Source organism: Numenius arquata, chromosome 27 (assembly GCF_964106895.1).
Source record: "Numenius arquata chromosome 27, bNumArq3.hap1.1, whole genome shotgun sequence".
NCBI classification, from domain to species: domain Eukaryota; kingdom Metazoa; phylum Chordata; class Aves; order Charadriiformes; family Scolopacidae; genus Numenius; species Numenius arquata.
The window spans coordinates 54,875-75,779 of NC_133602.1; the positions used below are offsets into that span (position 1 = coordinate 54,875).

The window sequence follows — 20,905 nt, forward strand, 5'->3', positions numbered from 1 at the left end:
CGGGAGAGGGGTGACAGGCCCGGGGGAGGGGAGACGGGACCCGCACCCCGCCGTGGGCAGCGGCGGCTGGGCCCGGGGGCCGCGGCCGGGCCCGCCCCCACCGGGAGCGGCCGGGCGGGCCGGGGGAGGGAAGGGGGGGTGTCCCGGCCGGTCCCGTCCCGTCCCCGCCGCCGCCCCGGCCCGGCCCCGCCGTTACCTCGCCTCGCCGGGCCGCCCTGCGCGCGCTCGGCCCCTTGTCTCGCCATGGAGCCCCGCACATGCGCAGGGCGCCGCCGCGCCGCCATGACGGGTGCGGGCGGAAGCCCGGCCCGCCGCCACCGCCCCCGCCGCCATCTTGGGCCGGGGCGCCGCGCACCGCACCGCAGCGCGCCGCCGCCGCCGCCGCCATCTTGGCGCCGGGCACGGGGTCTCGCACCCCCCGCCTCCCGCCCCTCCCCGCCGGCGCCATCTCGCCGCGCGCCGGCCGCCATCTTAGACGGCGAAGCCCGGCGCTTCCGCCCGGCGCCATCTTGGGTGAGGGCGGCGCCATCTTGGAGGCGGGCGGCGACCACCGTCCTTCGCTCCCCGCTCCTGAAAACCCTCCCCGGCCGCCGGTGCCGCCGCCGCGGGGGGAGGCACCCCCCGCCCTGCACCCCCCCCACGTCCCCGGCCTTGGTGCTGCGTGGGGACCCCTCCGCCCCGCCAGGGCCCTGAGGCTGGCCTGTACGCCGCCATGTTGCGTGGAAGGAGGCCATGGCGGTAGACAAAGCCCATCGCCTTTATTGACCCCGTCGTTGCCCGCGCAAGGACACAAATGTCCGCCGCCCCCTCAGCTCAGCGCTCGCCCGCCGCCCCCCTCGGCCTGCGCCGACGGCCGGGTCAGGCTCCGCCGGCTCCTCCCCGACGCCTCGGCCTCGGGGGCGGCCACGCAGCTGAGGGGCCGCAGCAGCCGCGGCCTCAGGGGGCTCCTCTGGAAGGGCAGGGCCTTGGGGGCGGCGGGCGCCTCCTCCCCCCCACTGTAGGTCTGGATCCTCCTCACTGGCGCCTGGGCTGGCTGCTGCTGGGCCGCCATGGCCACCGCCGCGTCGAAGGAGATGCTGCCGCCCTCCCGCCATCCTGCTCTCCTGCTGGCCCCGGGGGGTCCCTCGGGAGCCGGGGGGCTGGGGGGAGGACGGGGGGGTGCGATGGCTTCCCCTGCCATGGTCGGGGACGCCCAGGACTGCGGGGCCGGGGGGATCTTGGCAAACTGGGGCTTGGGGGGCACGACGGGGACGGAGCGGGCCTGCTGCACCCGGACGGTGCGAGCGGCCAGGCGCGCCGGGGCGCTGCCATCATGGCGCAGGACAACCACGGGCTGGGGGAGCCCCGGAGAGCCCGGGGGCTCGGCTGGGGTTGGTGGAGGGGCTTCGGCGGGGGCGAGGTGCAGCTCTGGGGGCAAGGCAGAGAGCGAGGGAGAAGCGGGGCTGCTGCCGGGGGCAGCATCGGTCCCCTCCACGCTGGCCGTGGAGGGCAGGAGAGCCTCGGGGACAGCCTCGGGGACAACCTCGGGGACAGACCCAGGGACAGCCTCGGGGACAACTTCAAGGACAGACCCAGGGACAGCCTTGGGGACAGACCCGGGGACCAGGGGCTCTGCTGGCTCCTGGGGGGGCTCCTCTGGTGTGGAAGCTGGAGGGGTCCCCGGTGAAGGCTGGGGTTCACCCTCCTCAGGCTCCTCAGGGTCGGGGGGCCCGGGGCCAGCTCCATCCTCTTCGACTTCCCCGTCTGACGTGTCGGGAGCTGGCCCCGCTCCCCCGTGGCCGCCGGCTCCTCCGGCCTCGTCCCCCAGCCCGGCTTCAGTGCTGGGGTCAGTTCTGCCAGGGCTGGAGTCACCATCTGCCACCCCCGCCCTTCCATCCCCCTCCCCTGGGGGTGTCCCCCCCTCTGTTGGCACCCCGGTGGGGTCCCCAGGGAGCTCCCCCAGACCCGGAGCATCCTCCTCCAGTGATGGAGACCCGTCCTGGGGCAAGGGGGTGCCGGGTTGGGCCGGTGCTGGGGTCTCCGTGGCCGTGCCTTCGCCTGGTAGCTGGTGGGGGGTCTGGGGGGTCCCCAGCGATACCACCAGGGGGCTGAGGTCGTCATGGGCACTGAGGAACATGTCATCGGAGTCGGTGTCCCCATCACCCTCCTCGGGGTCGGAGCCGCTGGGAGCCATGAAGAACATCTCCTCGTCCATGGCCTCCTCGATGGAGAGGTAGCTGGCGGGGTGCTCGGCGGGGGGCTCCCCTGGCTGGGGATGGGGACAGGGATGGGCAGGAGGGTCACGGCCATGCCAGGGACCCCCCAGACCCACAGAGCACTGCATGGCCCCGAGACCCGGGGGCTGGAGGGGTCGATGCCCCCCTGTGCCCTTCCTGTCCCCTCCATCTCCATCCCTATCCCCTCCATCCCATCCCTGTCCCTTCCATCCCATCCTTTTTCCCTCCATCCCTTCCCCATCCCCTCCATCCCATCCCATCCCATCCCTGTCCCCTCCATCTCCATCCGTGTCCCCATCCCTGCCCCCTCTATCGCCTTCCCATCCCCTCCATTACATCCCTGTCCCATCCCTGTCCTCTCCATCTCCATCCCTGTTCCCTCCATCTCATCCCTGACCCCTCCATCTCATCCCTGACCCCTCCATCCCATTCCTGTCCTCTCCATCCCCATTTCTGTCCCCTCTGTCCCCACCCTGCCCTGGGACAGCGGACGTGACCCTCTGCCCACCTACCGCCCTCCCTCCCCATCCCCAGCCCCGGGGTCGCCCATGGCAGCTTACGTTCATGAACCCGCTCTCCATCCCCTCCTCCATGGCCGGGGACCCCTCTCCGTCCCCCAGCGTGGTGTCCGGCGGCAGGGACAACGCCACCATGTCCCCGTCCCCACCGCCCTCCAGCCACGTCTCGGGGCTGTCCAGGAAGGCGAAGGAATCCCGCAGCTCCAGGGAGAGCCGGGTCTGCTCTGCATCCGCCGTCCCCTCCCCGGACGGTGGGGACTGAACCCTGGGGGTCCCCTGACACCCTGGGGGTCCCTCCAGCCGCCCCTCAGTGGAGCGGGGCTGGGGGTCCCCGTGGGAGGCTGGGGTGGGCTCTGGGGGGCTGTCGGGGGGGTCCCTGCCCAGTGCTGGGCAGGGCAGCCCCCGGGTGAGGCGGGAGAGGTTGGAGGTGATGTGGAAGGGGACGGTGACGGAGAAGGGGCCGGAGATGTGGACCCCCGTGCACTTCTCAGCACGGCTGCGGGCGGCCTTAGGCGAGCGGCCGGTGGCCACCAGCGAGGCCCGGCCGGCTTTGGGGGTGGTGGGCTCCGATTTGGTGCTGCTTTCGCCCTCCGACTCAGGGCCCCGCGGCTCCTCCGGACCCTTTGGTTTCTCCCCCGGGCTCCCCTCCAGCCCCGGGCAGGGGCAGGCGTCGAAGCTCTCCCGGCGCGGCAGCGGGGGCTTCACCGGCCGCTGCTGACTCAGCCCAGGGTGGTCTGTGCCTGGTGGGGGGACAGTCAGGGCACGGGGGTGGCCCCTGTCCCCTCTCTGCTCCTGGGGACCCGGCCGGTGGCACCGCAGGAGCCACCAGGCTGGGGGACAGGGGCGATGCCCGGTGGCTTGTCCATCCCCACCATGTCCCCTCCATCCCCATCCCTGTCCCCTCCATCCTCACCTTGTCCCCTCCATCCTATCTCCACCCCTGTCCCCTCCATCCCTATGCCACCTTCTCCATCATCACCCTGTCCCCCCCATCCCATCCCATCCCATCCCATCCCATCCCATCCCATCCCATCCCATCCCATCCCATCCCATCCTTGATCACCATCCCTGTCCCCTCTGTCCCCACCATGTCCTCCCCATCCCATCCCATCCCATCCCATCCCCATCCCTGCCCCTTCCATCCACATATCCCTGTCCCCCCCATCCCTGTCGGACTCGGGGACGGGGAGGGTCCCCCAGGTGCCCCATGGCGTGTCCCTCACCATCGCTGGCAAAGGGGACAGAGCTGAGTGAGTCCATGCTCTTTGCTGGCCGCAGGCTGATTTTACCGCCCTTGTCATCTGGGGGGGGGCCAGAGACAGGGGTTGGGGGGGCGCGGGGCCAGGGACACATGTGGGGACACCCCAAATCATGGGGTCCCTCCCCCCGGCCCCCAGTGGGGAGGACACGGGGGCTCCCCACCTTTCTCCTCTGCCTTCCCCAGCTTGCGCTTGGCCTCGTGGCCGGAGCGGCCCAGGTTGAAGATGGATCTCCATTTCTTGGCCTTCAGCGAGCCCTTCCTCCTGCGGCACCCCGAGCGTCAGCGGCAGTGGGACCCCCAGGAACCCCCAGGTACCCCCCAGGCATCCCCAGGCACATGTGAGCACCCCCGGGCACCCCCTGGACCATGGGTGTCAACAGCAGCAGGGACCCCCCCAGCATCCCCAGGAACCCCCCAGCATCCCCAGGAACCCCCCAGCACCTCCTGGGCAGGTGGGAGCATCCCCAGGCACCGCTGGGACCCCCCGGAAGCCCCCCAGTGCATGGCACACGCATGTGCCTGGGCCGGGGGGGGGGGGGGTGTCCGCGGGGGGACATGGGGGGTACTACCTGTGGTCTCCGAGCTCAATGATGGTGTGGTAGGGCCGGATCGGGGGGGGGCCGTCGCCCTGGCTCAGTGCCGCCGGCACGTGGAACGGGGGGGGCTGCCCAGCCCCCAGCCCCCCACCGCCCAACAGTAGGGACCGGCGGGGGGAGTCACTGCCTGCGAGGCACCAAGATAGGGGGGTCAGGGTGACACTGGGACCCCCTCCTCATTTGTGTCCCCCTCCAGGAGCCCCCTCCCCATTTATGTCCCTCTTTGTGTCCCCATCCTGGACCCCCTTCCCCACGTGTCCCCCCCTCTCATAACTCCATCCAGAACCCTCCTCCCCATTTGTGTGTCCCCCTCCCCTCATGTCTCCATCCAGGACCCCCCTCCCCATGTATGTCCCCCCCCATAACCCTATCCAGGACCCCCCTCTCCATGTTTGTCCCCCCCATAACCCCATCCAGGACCCTCTTCCCCATGTGTCCTCCCCCCCCATAACCCCATCCAGGAACCCCCATCTCCATGTTTGTCCCCCCATAACCCCATCCAGGACCCCCTTCCTCATGTCCCTCCGCCTTGCATCCCCAGCCAGGAACCCCCTCCCCATGTGTGTCCCCCCCATGTTCCCCCCAGGACACACCAGGCAGGGGGGCATCCCCGAAGAGCTGCTCGACGTGGGTGAGGATGAACTCCACCACGATGGACTGGACCCGCACCTCCATGAAGGCCGCCGTCCCATTGAACCCCGTCGCCTCGATATCCTTTGACCTACCCGGGGCAGGGGGGACACACACTCTTAATGTCCCCTGCCGGGCCCGGGGGGGGGTCCCTGGCCCCCTGGCCCCCCTCCCCACGCTCACCGCAGCAGGTTGGGCGCCCAGACGATGGCCAGGTTCCTGGCGTGCATGTTGGTTTGGGCGCTGTGGGACGCCATGCGCAGGAGGTGCCGCATCAGGAACTCCAGCGTCCTGCGGCCACCGCGGCACGTTAGGGATGGTGGCACCCGGGGGGGGGGGGTGTGTGTTTGTGTGACACTGCCTTCGGGGTCCCCCCCGACACCCCTTTTTACCTATAATGTGGCGGCGGCAGCTCCTTCAGCACCTCCTTGATCTTCACCAGCCGAGCCTCCTCCGTCTGGATGGCCACCGCGTCCTGCCCGGTGAGAGGGGACAGGGATGGGGTGACAAGGGGGCGAGGGGGGGGCCTGGAAAGGGGTTGGGGGGGGGTGTGTGTGTGTGAAAACTCACGGCGAATTTGTCATAGAGCTGGTAGGTGAGGAGGGGGTTGGGGAGCTCTCGGAAATAGGCCTTGCAGAGGGAGCTGACGCAGTGGATGTCCTGCAGGTAGACGTCCCGCCGCAGGTCGGGGCCACGCTCCCCCTCGAACTCCTGCCTGCGGGGACACGGGGACCGGGATGGGGATGGGGACACTGCGCCCCCCCCCCGCCCCCCTCCCCTGGAGGGGTTCTCACTGGGGTGGGGTCTGTGTCCCCCCCCCCCAACCCTGGGTGTCCCCTGGAGTGGGGAGTGGGGCTGGGATGGGCTCTGCCAGGGTGGGTTTGGGGACACACAGGGACCATGAGGGTCAGTGGGGACCCGGGGCTGAAAATGGGGAGGGTTTGTCACCAGGGTCCTTCCATGTCAGGTACCCAGTGGTGGGAACGGGGGGTGATGGGGACAAGGAGATGGCAGGGATGGGGGGGGGGGGGTGACGGGGACATTGGGATGGATGGGGGGGATGGGGATGGTGGGGAAGGGGGGGATGGAGGGGACAGGGAGGGTGACAGCGACAGAGGGATGGATGGAGGGGATGGGGATGGTGGGGACAGGGGGGATGGAGGGGACAGAGGGATGGATGGTAGGGACGGGGGGGTGACAGGGACAGAGGGATGGATGGAGGGGATGGGGATGGTGGGGATGGGGGGGATGGGGGGGATGGAGGGGACAGGGGGATGGATGGTGGGGACGGGGGGGTGACAGGGACAAGGGGATGCTGCAGGTACCAGTGACACAGGGATACAGAGGATGTGGGGACACTGGGGATACGGGGGGACAAGAGGATGGTGGGGACAGGGGGACACTTGGGGACCGGGGCGCGGTGGGGGACAAGGGGATGTGGGAACCTTGGGGATATGAGGGGACAGGGGAATGTTGGTGACACCGGGATGCTGGGGACATTGAGGACACGGGGGGCACCGTCAGTGCTGGGGCTCTTGGGGACAGAGGAAAAGGGGGGGGGAAAGAAACACTCGAGGAAAGAACTGAAAGAGTGAAAAAACGAACCAAATATGGAAAGAAAGAAAGAGAAAAAGAAAGAGACAATGAAAAAGAAAATAAACGAGAAAAACGGGAAAAAAGGAACAAGCGAAAGAGGGGCTGAAGCAGCGATGCGGGGGGGGGGGGGGGGGGCGGGGTGGCAGGATGGGGCCGGGGGGGGCGGTGGGGCCGGATCCGGCATCTGCGCTGCTGGCGTCTGTCCCCCTCCTGTCCCTGTCCTGTCCCCTTTTCCCTGTCCCATCCGGTCCCACCTCCCCCAGCCCCGTTTCCCTCCACTCTCCACCTCCATCCACTCCGCTCCCATCTCCATCCCCACCCTCCACCTCCCTCCCTCCCAGTTTCCTCTGGTTTGATCCCATCTGGGCTCCAGCTCCATCCCAGCTCCCACTGCCGCCCATCTCTATCCCATCTCCATCCCACATCCATCCTCTCCATCTCCATCCCGCCTGCTCCTGTCTCCATCTCCATCATCTCCATCTCCATCCCACATCCATCATCTCCATCCTGTCTCCATCCTGTCTGCTCCATCTCCATCCCACCTCCATCTTCTCCATCCCATCTGCTCCATCCTCATCCCATCTCCATCCCTATCCCATCATCTCCATCCCAATCCCACCTCTATCCTCTCCATCCTCATCCCATCTCCATCATCTCCATCCCACCATCTCTATCCCCATCCCATCTGCTCCATCCTTATCCTCATCCCATCTCCGTCCCCCATCCCAATCCCACCTCCATCCTCTCCATCCCCGTCTCCATCCTCTCCATCCCCGTCTCCATCATCTCCATCCCCATCCCATCTGCTCCATCCTCATCCCCTCTCCATCCCATCCTCTCCAACCCAATCCCACCTCCATCCTCTCTGTCCTCATCCCATCATCCCCATCCCATCTGCTCCATCCCCATCCCACCTCCATCCCCGCCCCGTCCCTGCTCACCGCAGCCGCTGGATGTTGGAGGAGACCCCGGAGAGGCGGTAGATGCCGTCCACCACCCCGTGCTGCTCCACGAACTCGCTGCAGCTCCTCAGCACCTGGGGCACTGCGGGGCGGGCAGCCGCGGCCCCCGTCACCCCCTGTCACCCCCAGACCCCGACCCGCCAAGGGGGGGAACCAGGGCCACCCACCCCCCCCAGGACCCGCTGATGGTGTCCCCATGGGGCGGCCGGTCCCCGCAGTGGCTACAGCCTGGGGGCTCAGAGCCCCCCCTGGCAAACCGGGGCCACCAGACCCCCGGGATGGAGGCCACCCGCCCCGGTCCCCTCAGGGCCACGGTGGGGCACCGAGATTGGAGCCGGGCGAAGGGGCTGGGACCCCCCAAACCCCGGAGGGGCCCGGATGGAGGCCACCCCGGCCGCGGCGCTTGCTCAACAGCCGGTGATGCAACCCCCCCACCCCCCCCCCACCCCAGCGTGAGTCACCCCCATCCCCTCCCGCAGCACCCCCCCCCCCAGCTTCCGCCTCCCGCGGGGGGTTCAGCGGGACCCCCCCACTCACCCTCCTGCCCCGAGTGCTGGAGATGCTCCAGGAGGTCGCAGCCGAAGACCCTCTCCCTGCCCCCGCCCTTGCGCCTCACCTTCTGCCGGGCCTTCAGCGCCAGCGACATGGGGGCGGCGCGGACCCCCACCCCCCCCCCGGGGCGGCGGGGTCAGACCCTGCCCATGGGCCCCGGCGGGGTGCGGGCACCCCAGGGGGACGGCGAGGGGAAAGCGCGTGTGTCCCCTCGCCCCCAAACCCCCCCACCCCCGGGGAGGAAGCGCGGTGGCCCCCGCTGTCCCGCAGGCAGCCTCGAGGGGTGCGGGGCGTCCCGCTGGCGGGGGGCAGGAAGGCGGCGGCCGCCTTCGAGGCCTCTTCCTGCTCCTCGGCGCCTCGAAACCGCAGGGCAGGGCGCGGGCGGCACGCTTGCGCACGTCGGGGCACGCTTCCGCGCGCTCCTGCACGCCCCGGGCACGCGCAGGCAGGCCGGGGCACGCTCGCGTGAGCTCGGGCACCCTCGCGTGTGCGTGCGGGAGCTCTGACGCGCTCATGCACACTCACATGAGGTTGAGACGCTCGCTTGTACACGCTTGTGTAAGCTTGGGCGTGCTCACGCACATTTGTGATGATGGCCCACACATGCTTGCATGAGCCTGGGCGTGCTTTTGCACGCTGGGGCACGCTCACACGAGGCTGAGACGCTTGCTCAGACACACTTGTGTAAGCTTGGGCGTGCTTGTGCATGCACTGGGGCGTGCTTCTCCATCCTTGTGATGCTGGCCCATGCATGCTTGCATGAGCCTGGGCGTGCTTTTGCACGCTGGGGCACGCTCACACGAGGCTGAGACGCTTGCTCAGGCACGCTTGGAGGAGCTTGGGCGTGCTCGTGCATGCTCATGCACACTTGTGATGCTCGTGCATGCTTGCACGAGCTCAGGTATCCTTGGGCACGCTCATGCACGCTTACACGAGGTCACACACGCTTTGTCACGCTCGTGCACACTTTCTGCTCGCCCGCAGCTCACCCACACCCCGGTGTCACCGTCCTCGCACACGTGTGCACGAGCAGTGCCCCCCTTCCCCCCCCCGGCTGAGACCAGACGCACTCGACACAGGGTCCCAGGGTCCCGCGCCGGGGGGGGGGGTTTATTTACAAGCGCGGCCGGGCAGCAGCGGGGGGGGGGGGAGGGGGGGCCGTCCTATACAGGTATGTACATGGGGGGAGGGGAGGGGGGTCACGATGTCCCCAGCGTCCCCCACCGCCAGCCCCACGCCGGGGCGGGGGGGGGGGAGGCCCTCGGCAGTTTGGGGGGGTGGGGGTGGTGGGAATCGGGGGGTCTTGGGGTTTTTTGGGGGGGGGGGGGGGGGGCAGCCGGGATGAGGGAGGGCACACAAGCGTCCCAAGTGCCACCCGCAAACCGCGTCCCGAGGGGGGGACGGCCGCGTGTCCCCAGCACGGGAAGGAGCCGACCCAGAGTCCGAAGGGGTATTTTGGGGGGGGGGGGGGTTGACCCCCGCCGGGGGCTCCTGCCCCTGTCCTGTCCTTGGGGTGTCCCCACGTCACGGGGTGTCCCCACGCCCGGGGGTGCCCCCCCCAGGTCCTGGATGCTGCTGTCACCTCCTTCGCCTGTCCCCAACCCCGTGCCAGCAGCGAGGTGACGCTGGGGGACCGGAGCCAGCCCGGTGAGAGGGGGGCAGAGCCAGGGGGGACGGGGGTCCCTGGGGTGCCCCCCCGGCCCCATATCCCGCCTCCCCCCCCCCCCCCCCCCCGGCTCACACCAGGTGCCCGCGGCCGTTGATGTAGATGCCGTTGGTGGTGGGCTTGGCCTGCAGCATCCCGTTCTCCTGCACGAAGTGGGTCATGGCCTGTTTGATGGGGTCCCCCCCCCCACCGCCGCCGCCGCCGCCCTCCTCCTCCTCCTCCTTGGGGTCCTTCCCCACGGGGGGGGGCAGCAGCGGAGCCACCGGCACCTCCGTCTGCGTCTCGATCTCCCGCACCGTGGAGAGCGTGGAGTAGCTGCGACCTTCGGGCTCTTCGCTCTGGGGGGTGAGGGGGGGGAGTGAGGAATGACGGGGGGGGTCACCACTGGCAAACACACACACACCCCCCCCCCCCGGAGCTCCCCCATGGGGCTGGGGTGCTGTCATGGGGCACGGGACAGGGGTGCGAGGAGGAGCGGGGGGGGTGTGTGTGTGTCCGTGCGTGGGCGTGCAATGGTGGGAGGGCTTTGCACACCCTGAGGGGGGGGGTCACACACATGGGGAGGGGTTACAAGTGTGCAAGGGGGGGGGTGTACATGTGCAAGGGGTCTGGACACCCCGAGGGGGGGGTTGCACCATGGAAGTTGGGGGCTGAACCCCCCAGGGAGGGGGTTGCACCCATGGAAAGGGGCTTGCACACCTAGAAGAGGGGGTTTGAACCCCCCAAAGGGGAGTTTGCACACCTGGAAGGGGGGGGGGTCACACCCATGGAGGGGGGGATGCCCACCCCAAGGAGGGGGGGGTTGCACCCATAGAGGGGGGGTTTCCACCCACATGGGACTGTTTGGGAGGTGGAGGACACGCTCCGTCACCCGCAGCCCAGGGCTGGGGGCAGGTGTGGGGCTGAGCCGGGTCCCCCCGCCCCCCCTGTGCCCTCCCCCCCCCCTCCGTGCCCCCCCCCAGCTCTCACCATGGCGGAGCAGATGCTGGTGCCGCGCAGGCTGTCCCCGCGCAGGCTGTCCCCGCGCAGGCTGCCCTGACGGCTCTCCGTGCGCAGCTGCAGCGTCTCCTCCAGCTGGAGCAGCCCCATCAGAGCTGGCACCCCACGGCCCAGCCCCACGGGGACCCCACTCCTTCAGCACCCCCAAACCCGGCACCCCGGGAACCCCAATACCCATCAACCTGGGTCCCCCAGGACCCATCACCTTGGGAATCCCAGCACCCATCACCTCAACACCCATCACTCAGGGTACCCCAAGACCTACTTCCTTGGGCACCCCAACACCCACCACCTTGAGTACCCCAAGATCCCCTTCCTTGCCCCCCCAACACTCGTGCCATCCCCACTCACATCACCCAGGGTACCCCAAGACCCATCTCCTCGGGCATCCCAGCACTCATCACCCCAGTCACCCCAACACCCATCACCGAGGGTGCTCCAAGACCAACTTCCTTGGGTACCCCAACACCCGTCAGCCCAGACACCCCGATACCCATCACCTTGAGTACCCCAACACCCATCTCCTTGGCCATCCCACCACCCATCACCCTTGGACACCCCACCACCCATCACCCAGGATACCTCAAGACCCCCTTCCCTTGGGCACCCCACCACCCAGGCACCCTAATACCCATCCCCTTGAGTACCCAACACCCACCACACCCTTGGGCACCCCAAGACCCCCCACCCCAGCCCCCCGCTGCCCCCCACCTGTGTGCGTGTGTCAGTGCTGTGGCTGGAGTGCAGGCGGCGGATGGAGTTCTCCCGGGTGAGCGTCAGCTCCTCCTCACTGGGGACATGGGGGAACGGGCTCAGCATGGGCCCCCCCCACGGCCCCCATGGCCCCCCGCTGCCCCCCAGCCCTCTCCCCATCTCTTACTACTTCTCGGAGATGCGCTTGGTCTTGCGCTTGTGGTAGAGGGTCATGACGACGACCACGACGACGAGGACGCAGAGCAGGACGGCAGCGATGACGCCCACCACCACCACCGAGGCGGAGACCAGGTCCACCTTGCGCACCTCGTTGTCTGCGGGGACACCCGTGGGGTGGGTGGGTGTGGGGTGAGGGGGAGGAGAAGATGGGGGGGGAAATGGGTGGGTGGATGGACAGACGAATACATGGATGGGTGGGTGGGTGGATGCATGAATATATGGAAGGATGGATGGATCCATGGACAGATGGGTGGATGAGTCCATGGATGGATGGGTGGGTTGATGGATGGATGGGTCCATGGATGGATGCACCCACAGATGGATGGGTTGATGGACGGAAGGGTGGTTAGATGAACAACAGGTGGAGAGATGGATGGACAGAAAGGGGCAGCAGGAGGATGGATGAAGGAAGGACATATGGACAGATGGGTGAGTAGACAGATGAAGAGATGCGTAGACAGATGAGTGGATGGATGAATAGATGGATGAGTGGGTGGGTGGATGAGTGGATGGATGAGTGGATGAGTGGGTGGATGGATGAGTAGATGGATGAGTAGACAGGCAAGCAAACAGACGGGTGGATGAAGGGACAGACGGGTGGACGGCTGGGGCACACGGATAGTGAGAAGTGAAAGGGGGATGGATGGACAGACAGATGGACACGGGGGGGGGATGGATGAAGAGACAGAGGGGGAGGTGGATGGGCAGAGTGGGGTGGATGGGAGTGGGTGTGTGGTACATGGGGAGGGGGTGTGGACAGATGGACAGACAGGAGGACAGATGGATGGACGGGTGGGTGGACAGACAGACGGACAAACAGGTGAAGAGACAGAAAGGAGCATGTGGGGGAGGACGGGTGAATGGACGGATGTAGAGAGAGTTTGGGGGGGGGGGAGGACACACAGACGGACAGATGGATGGGTGCCTGGGAGAGGATGGGGAGGCAGAGGAAGGTCGGGCAGAGGGAGAAGACCCGTGGACGGACAGACAGACAGGCACAAGCAGCACAGAACGGCTCTGCCCCCCCCCCCCCCACCACCACCCACCCGGGACCCCCACCCCAGCCCCCTCGGGGGGTGCGTGGGGACCGTGGAGTGCCCGTCCCCCCCTCCCTTGGCACCCACCTGCCGCCCGGCTCCTGACGCTGACGTTGGCCCGCGCCTCCTTGGTGGCCACCCGGTTGGAGACGCGGCAGACGTAGTGCCCGGCATCGGCGGCGGCGAGGGGCCGCTGGAAGACCAGGGTGTCCCCCTTCACCCGCACCCCGTCGGGCAGCGGAGCCTCCAGCCTGCGGGGGGGTGATGGGGGGGGCGGGGGGGGCAACCGTCAGCCCCCGGGCCCGCGGCGCCACCATCAAAGGCCGGGGTTGCCGGTTCCCACGGCTGACGCCCTGCCCCGGCCCCGGCCGGGCTTGCCCGGGCACGGCATCGCTTGCCATGCTCGCCGCCGCGGCACGGGCACGCCCGGGCAGGGACACGGGGGGGGGCCAGGACGCGGCAGGCGGGCACCGGGGGGGGGGGGGGGGGGGGGGACGGGCTGGGGGGCACGGCGGGGACACGGTGGGGACATTGGGGACACGGCAGGGACATGGGGACACGGCCACAACTTGGGCACAGGCAGGGACACTGGCACGGGCTGGGGGACATGGCAGGGACAGGGGACACGGCGGGGACACGAGGGACATGGCAGGGACACAGGACATGGTGGGGACACGAGGGACACGGGCACAGGCAGAGAGGACACGGCAGGGGACATGGTGGGGACACAGCAGAGACACGGGACATGGGCAGGACATGGGCACAGGCAGGGAGGACATGGCAGGGACACGGGACATGGTCGGAACATGGTGGGGACACAGCAGGGACAGGGGACACGGCCACAACTTGGGCACAGGAAGGGGACATGGGAGGGACACAGGCACAGGCAGGGGACGTGGTGGGGACATGGGAGGGACATGGGAGGGACACGGGAGGGACACGGGCACAGGCAGGGACACCGGCACAGGCTGGGTGGCATGGCAGGGACAGGGGACATGGTGGGGACACGGTGGGGAGACAGGGGACACGGGCACAGGCAGAGAGGACATGGCAGAGACATGGGACACGGCAGGGACATGGGCACAGGCAGAGAGGACATGGCAGAGACATGGGACATGGCAGGGACATGGGCACAGGCAGGGGACATGGGAGGGACACGGGAGGGACACGGGAGGGACACCTGGACAGGCTGGGGGACACAGCAGGAACAAGGGACATGGTGGGGACACAGCGGGTACAGGGAACATGGCCAGGACATGGGCACAGGCAGGGGGGACACGGCAGGGACATGGTGGGGGGACACGGGAACAAGACAGGGCCACCGGCACGGGCTGGGGGGGGAGACACAGCGGGGACACGGTGGGGACACGGCAGGGACATTGGCGTGAGCAGGGAGGAGGTGGCAGGGCCACCGCACGCGCAGGGGGGGACGGTGGGGCCGGGGCCGGTGTCCTCACCGCGTCCAGTTGTAGGAGGGGGGCGGGTTGCCGTCCCCCAGGCAGGTCAGGGTGGCCCCCTCCATGCCCTCCTGCCACTCCTCCGTGTGCCCCAGCACCGAGGCGTCCGACAGGTCTGGGGACAGGGGACACTCAGGGACAGTCCCCGTGGTCCTGCTGGGCTCCCCCCTCCGTGTGTCCCCCTCTGCCCCTCATCTCCCCCGTGCCACCAGAGCCCTCCATGTCCCCTCCATCCCCAGTGCCCTGTCCTCCTCGTCCCCAACGTCCCCCATGTCCCTGTGTCCCCAACACCCTCCACCTTCCCAACGCCCCCCATGCTCTTCATGTCCCCAATGCCTTCTGTGACCCTTGACGTCCCCAATGTCCCCCAACATCTTCCATGTTCCTCCATGGCCCCAACGTCCCCAACATCCTCCATGTCCCTCAGTGTCCCTCATGCCCTCCATGTCCCCAAAGTCCCTTATCTCCTCCATGTCCCTCAACACCTTCCATGCCCCCATGTCCCAAATGTCCTCCTTGCCCTCAACACCCCCCATGCCTCCCATGTCCCCTAAGTCCCCCATGTCCCCAACATCTTCCATGCTCCCCATGTCCTCCATGCCCGCCATGTCCTCCATGTCCCTCAATGCCTTCCATGCCCCCATGTCCTAAATGTCCTCCATGCCCTCAACACCCCCCATGTCCCCAACATCTTCCATGCTTCCCATGTCCTCCATGCCCCCATGTCTCCCATGACCCTCAATGTCTTCCATGTCCCCCATGTCCCCAATGCCCTCCATGCTCCTCATGCCCCCAGTGCCCTCCATGTCCCCAATGTTCCCCGTGTCCTCCATGTCCTCAACGCCCCCCTTCCCCCCTGTGCCCCTAGTGCCTTCCATGTCCCCAATGCCCTCCATGACCCCAACACCCCCCATGCCCCCAACACCCCCCTTCCCTCCCATGCCCCCCCGCCCCCAGTTCCCCCCATGCCCCGGTGCCGCACAGGCGACGCTGAGGAGGTGGGTGATCCTCTTCTCGTGGCTCAGGCCGGGGTGGGCCACCACGCAGGTCAGGCTCTTGCCGTTCATGCTGCGCCCGGGCACCAGGAAGAACTCGCTGGTGACGGAGGCGGAGCGGGCGTGCGCCGAGCGGCGGGTGGCGTTGGTGCCCCGCACCTCCGTCTCCCAGCGCACCGAGGGCACCGGGCTGCCCTCCGCCGTGCAGGAGGCTGCCAGCGTCCGGCCCTGGCCCTCCTCCAGCGGCGGCCCCGGGTTCAAGATGGGCAGCGGCGGCACTGGGGTGGAGGGTGGGCACCGGTGTCAGACCCCTGCCGGCACCCACTGCCGGGCTCTGCCGCACCGGTGCCCCCCCAGACCCGCCTGTCCCCAGGGCTCATTCCCCACTGCCCCATCGCCGTTGCCCCGTGCCCCTTATCCCATGGCCATCACCCACCACCACTTGCCCACTGCCCTTCACCCATTGCCCACCACCTCATCACCCCGGCCCACTGCCGTGTGCCCACCACTCCATCACCCCATGCCCATTGCCCACCATCCCAGGCCCACTGCCCCATTGCCCCATCCTCATCACCCCTTGGCCACTACCCCACTGCCCTATGCCCATCACCCTATGCCCACCACCCCACTGTCCCATGCCCATCACCCTATGCCCACCAGCCCATCCCCATGGCCCCCCGCCCACTCCCCTGTGCCCGCTACCCCATGACCACTGCCCCGTGCCCACCACTCCATCACCCCACACCCACCACCCCATTACCCCACGCCCATCTTCCTATGCCCACCATCCCATCCTCATGGCCTGTTGCCCACTCTCCTGTGCCCACCACCCCATGGCCATCATCCTATCACCCCATGCCCACTACCCCACGGCCATGTCCCACTGCCCCACGCCCACCACCTCATCCCCATGGCCCATTGCCCACCACCCCACAGCCATGTCCCACTGCCCCATGCCCACCACCTCATCCCCATGGCCCATTGCCCACCACCCCATGGCCTTTGCCCCATAGCCACATCCCATTGCCCCATAGCCACCACCCCATCCCCATGGCCCATTGTCCATAACCCTGTGGCCATCACCCCACAGCCGTGTCCCATTGCCCCATGCCCACCACCCCATCCCCACGGCCACCGCCCCATTGCCCCATGGCCACCGCCCCGTGCCCGGGCACTCACCCAGCACCTTGAGGGTGAGGTGCCCCTCGAAGCTGCCCATGGGGAAGGTGATGAGGTGACACTCGTAGTCGCCCTCGTCCCCCTGCACGGCGTTCCGCAGGACGATGGCCCCGTCCTCCAGCGCCCCGTCCGCCCGCCGCAGCACCCGCCCGGCGTAGGGCTCCTGCACATGCTGCCCGTGCTGCCGGTGGAGCACGGCCACCTCGGCGCTGCGCCCGCCCGGGCCCCGCTTCAGCCACGTCACCTGCTCCACCTGCTCCCGCTCCTGCGCCCGGTACCGGCAGGGCAGCACCACGTCCTGGCCCAGCACCGCCGTCACGCTGCGCTCCATCTCCACCACACCTGCCATGGCACCTGCGGGCACACACACCGTGGCACCGGGCACATGACCCGTGGCACCGGGCACCGGGCACCTGACCCATGGCACCCACACCATGGCACCCATGGCACCCACACCATGGCACTGGGCACTGGGCACCCGACCTGTGGCACCCACACCGTGGCACCGGGCACCCGACCCATGGCACCCGACCCATGGCACTGGGCACCAGACCCGTGGCACCCACACTTTGGCACTGGGCAGCTGACCCATGGCATCCGACCCATGGCACCAAGTACCTGCACAATGGCACCCGCACCATGGCACCAGGCACCCAACACATGGCACCGGCAGTTGCACCGGGCACCCAACCCATGGCACCCAACCAATGGCACCGGGCACAGATGGCACCGGGCACCCACACCACGGCACCGGTGGTGGCACTGGGCACCGGGCACCCATGGCACCAGGCACCCGGGAGTGGCACCACACACTCACAGCACACTCACACGGTGCTTCCCCGCACGCTCGGGCACACTGTGCCCACACACACTTGTGACGGCTCTCACGCGTGTGCAAGAACACTTGGGCATGCTCCCACACACTTGTTCTTGCACACACCTGTGCATGCTTGGGTATGCTCACATACATGCAGGCACACGTGGGCACACTCGTGCCTGCACACACTCATGCTGGCTCTCATATATGTGCAAGAACACTTGTGCACACTCCAGCGTGCTTGGGCACACTTGTGCTCACACCTGTCCATGCAGTTCTTCAGGCACACTTACATACACTTGGGCACACTCATGCTTGCACACGCACACGCTGGCACTCACGTATGTGCAGGAACACTTCTGCACACTTGTGCACACTCCTGCACGCTTGGGCACATTGTGCCTGCACACATTTGTACTAGCACTCACGTACGTGCAAGAACACTTGGACACGCTTGTGCACACTTTGACATGCTTGGGCACACGTGTGATTGCACATAACCATGCATGTTTGGGTGCACTCACATACATGCATGCACACTTGGACACACTCGCACACGCTCATGATCACTCAGGCAAGCTTCCGCACGCTCACATGTGCTAGGATTTGCTCACACACGTGCACACACACTTCAGCATGTTCATGCACACTTGAACATGCTTGGGCATGGTTGGGCACACTTGTGCACATGTGGATGTGCAAATACTTGCACACACATGCACACTTGGGCACACTCCAGCATGATCAAGCACACATGTACATGCTTATGCATGCTTGTGCACCCCTGGACACACTTGTGTGCTTGGACGTGCTCACACATAATCATGCACACTCGTGCATGCTTGGGTGCGCTCACACATGCTCACCATGCTTGGGCACACTTGCACATCCCTGGACACCACTGTGCACACTCCTGCACACTTGGACATGCTTCCTCACACTTGTACACGCTCATGTACGTTTGGGTATCCTTACGCTGGCACAGACACACTCGTGCACACTTGGGCACGCTCACACACGCGCAGGCACACTCCGACATGCTGGGGCACGCTTGCAGACACTTGTGCACACCCGTGCGTGCTCACGCACACTTGGGCACCCTCACACATGGGCAGCCACGTGTTGTGTCGCCCCCGTGCCCACGTGAGCTGGAGCACACTCGGGCACTCTCGGGCACACTCGCGCACACCTGCGGGCGCTCTTGCACGCTCGTGCGCGCTCCCGCGTGCCCGGCCGCCGCGCGTGCGAGGCCGGCGGGTGTCGGGGCGTGGCGGGGGCCCGCCCAGCCGCTCGACGACGCCGGGGGAAGCGGCCGGGCCGGCACGGCCAGCCCAACCGGCCGTGGCACATGCCGGGCCCTGCCGTGGCTTGCGGAGGGCGGCCGCCCCCGCCGGCCCCCGGGGGCTCCCCGAGAGCCCCCCGCCGCGCCGCTCGCCGGGCTCGGCCTAATTACCCCCCGATTAGTCGCCGGATTAATTAAATAATTGCGGCGCTGCCCGTGGCGTGAGTCACGGCCCCCGCTGCCCCACGGCCCCGGCCCTGCCTCAGTTTCCCCCGGCGTGGCCGCGGGGGGGCGGTGGGGTGGTCGCGGGGTGTTCTCGTGGGGGGTTCCCGGGGGTCGGGGTGGGGGGGGTGGTGGTGGCGGGGGGGGGTGCCGGTGCCGGGTGCCGTCGGGGCTGGCGGGCGGCCCCCGCCGCGGGGCGTCCCCACCCAGCGGGGCCGAGCGCGTGGGAACGGAGCCGGGAACCGGCTCGACCGGATCCCGCGGCCCCCACGCCCCGGCCGGGACCGGGGCGGGATGCGGGACCGGGCGGGGAGGGGGGGGGAGATGATGCGGAGGGGAGGGGGGGTGGGGGGCTGGGAGAAGGGGGTCACAGGGGGCGAGAGGGGGGTCCCGAGGTGGGGGATCTAATGGTAATGAGCCCCGGGCGGGGGGGAACACGCGTGAGTGTTTGTGCCCCTTGGGGACACGCACACGCGTGGGGACCCCCCCACAGACACACACGGACCGCCCCCCCTCTCGTGAAGTGTCCACACGCGTGTGCGATCACACACGCCCCATGCACACGCGTGTGCACACGCAGACTTCCCCCCTCCACCCCAGACACCCTTGAGCGCCGCGGCAGCTCCCACCCGCCCCGGGGGGGTCCCGCAGGCCTGGCGCCCCGGTGACGGGCTCCGTGCCCCCGGCTGGGGGGCGGGGGGTGGCGGCAGCGGCCGGGCCGCCCCCTACTCGCAGCACGACCCCTCTCCGGGCCGTGAGTCACGGGGGGGGTCAGCACCCCCTGCGGTGACGTCACCCCCCCGCGGCGCCCAGACCGTTCCCACGGGTGCTCCGCCAGTGGGGAAACTGAGGCACGGCGGGAGGGGGGGGCAGGGACCCACCCCCCGCTCCGCAGCGCCCTTGGGTGCAGCACCCATCGCGAAGGGTGTGTGTGTGTGGCCCCCCCCCCGAAGCGTGGGGGAGACGCTGGGGAGGGGGCAGGGACCCCCCCGCCGCCGAGTGTGCCCCGTTCCCACGCTGTGTCCCCAGAGGGACCCGCCCCCCCCCCCCCCAGCCCCGTGCCCCCGCTGGGGTTTCGGGGGGGCGGGGGGGCAAGGAAGGCGCAGGTGCGCGCACACGGACACGCGCAGGTGTGCGCGCACACGCGTGTGCAGCCCCCGCGGCGCAGCCCCCGGCACGGCGCGACCCCCCCCCCCCTCAATCCCCCCCCGCCCGGCGCGGAGCCCACCCGGCTCCACCGGGGACACGCGACACACGGACGCGGGACACACGGACACACGCAGACACAGGTGCACACGCGAGCGCTCACACGTACACACACCCAAACACACACACCCCCCCCCCCTCCCCGTGCGCACACGCGTGTGCCCCCCGCCCCCCGCCGTCCCCTCCCGGTCCCGCAGCCCCAGGGCAGCCGGTACCCCCGGAGACGGTTTCCCCCCCCACCCCCCGAGCTGCCGGTGACCCCCCCCCCCGCCCGCGCCCCTCGACCCCGTGTCCCAACCCGGAGCAACCGGTGCTGCCGGTGCCGGTTCCGCCCCCCGGGGTCCCGTCCCCGTCCCGTCCCGTCGCCCCCCCCGCGTCGTCTCCGGTGCCGGTCGTGCCTTACCGGTGGCGGCGAGGAGGAGGAGGAGGAGGAGGAAGAGGAGGAAGGGGGTCCCGGGCCGCATCCCGCGGGGGGCCATGCGGACACCTGCGGGCTCACGGCGCTGCTCGGTCCCCGGCCAGCACCATCCGTGCCGAACCGGGCTGCACCGGGACCAACCGGGCGGAACCGGGGGAGGGACCGGACCGGGCCGAGCCTCGCCGAGCCGTGCGGGGCCGCTCCGGGCTGCTCCGGGCCGTACCGGGGCGGCTCCGGGCCGATGGCGGCGGAGGGGCCGGTGCGGAGCCGCTCCGAGCCGGGACGGGACGGAAGGGGGGGGGAAGGCGGAGGGGGGGGGGGGGGGGGGAGCGGGGGCGGGGCCGCCGTGGGCGGGGCCTGAGC

The 20,905-nt window shown here is 68.9% G+C and overlaps 2 protein-coding genes across 2 annotated transcripts; both read right to left on the reverse strand.

The window, feature by feature from the left end:
- Positions 1-808: 808 nt before the first annotated feature.
- ARHGAP30 (Rho GTPase activating protein 30) lies at positions 809-8,425 on the reverse strand. Its single transcript, XM_074164375.1, has 12 exons — positions 8,317-8,425; positions 7,759-7,861; positions 5,792-5,936; positions 5,614-5,696; positions 5,405-5,512; positions 5,185-5,312; positions 4,565-4,718; positions 4,157-4,257; positions 3,958-4,035; positions 2,777-3,468; positions 1,583-2,248; positions 809-1,522 (listed from the first exon to the last, which is right to left on the reverse strand). The coding sequence occupies exons 1-12, from the start codon at positions 8,423-8,425 to the stop codon at positions 809-811; spliced, it is 3,081 nt and encodes a 1,026-aa protein (XP_074020476.1).
- A 1,643-nt stretch (positions 8,426-10,068) lies between these two features.
- Positions 10,069-20,603, reverse strand: NECTIN4 (nectin cell adhesion molecule 4). The gene is made up of 9 exons (XM_074164562.1): positions 20,528-20,603; positions 16,598-16,951; positions 15,406-15,696; positions 14,424-14,538; positions 13,054-13,217; positions 11,877-12,024; positions 11,708-11,786; positions 10,967-11,071; positions 10,069-10,335 (listed from the first exon to the last, which is right to left on the reverse strand). The coding sequence occupies exons 1-9, from the start codon at positions 20,601-20,603 to the stop codon at positions 10,069-10,071; spliced, it is 1,599 nt and encodes a 532-aa protein (XP_074020663.1).
- Between the last annotated feature and the right edge of the window lie 302 nt (positions 20,604-20,905).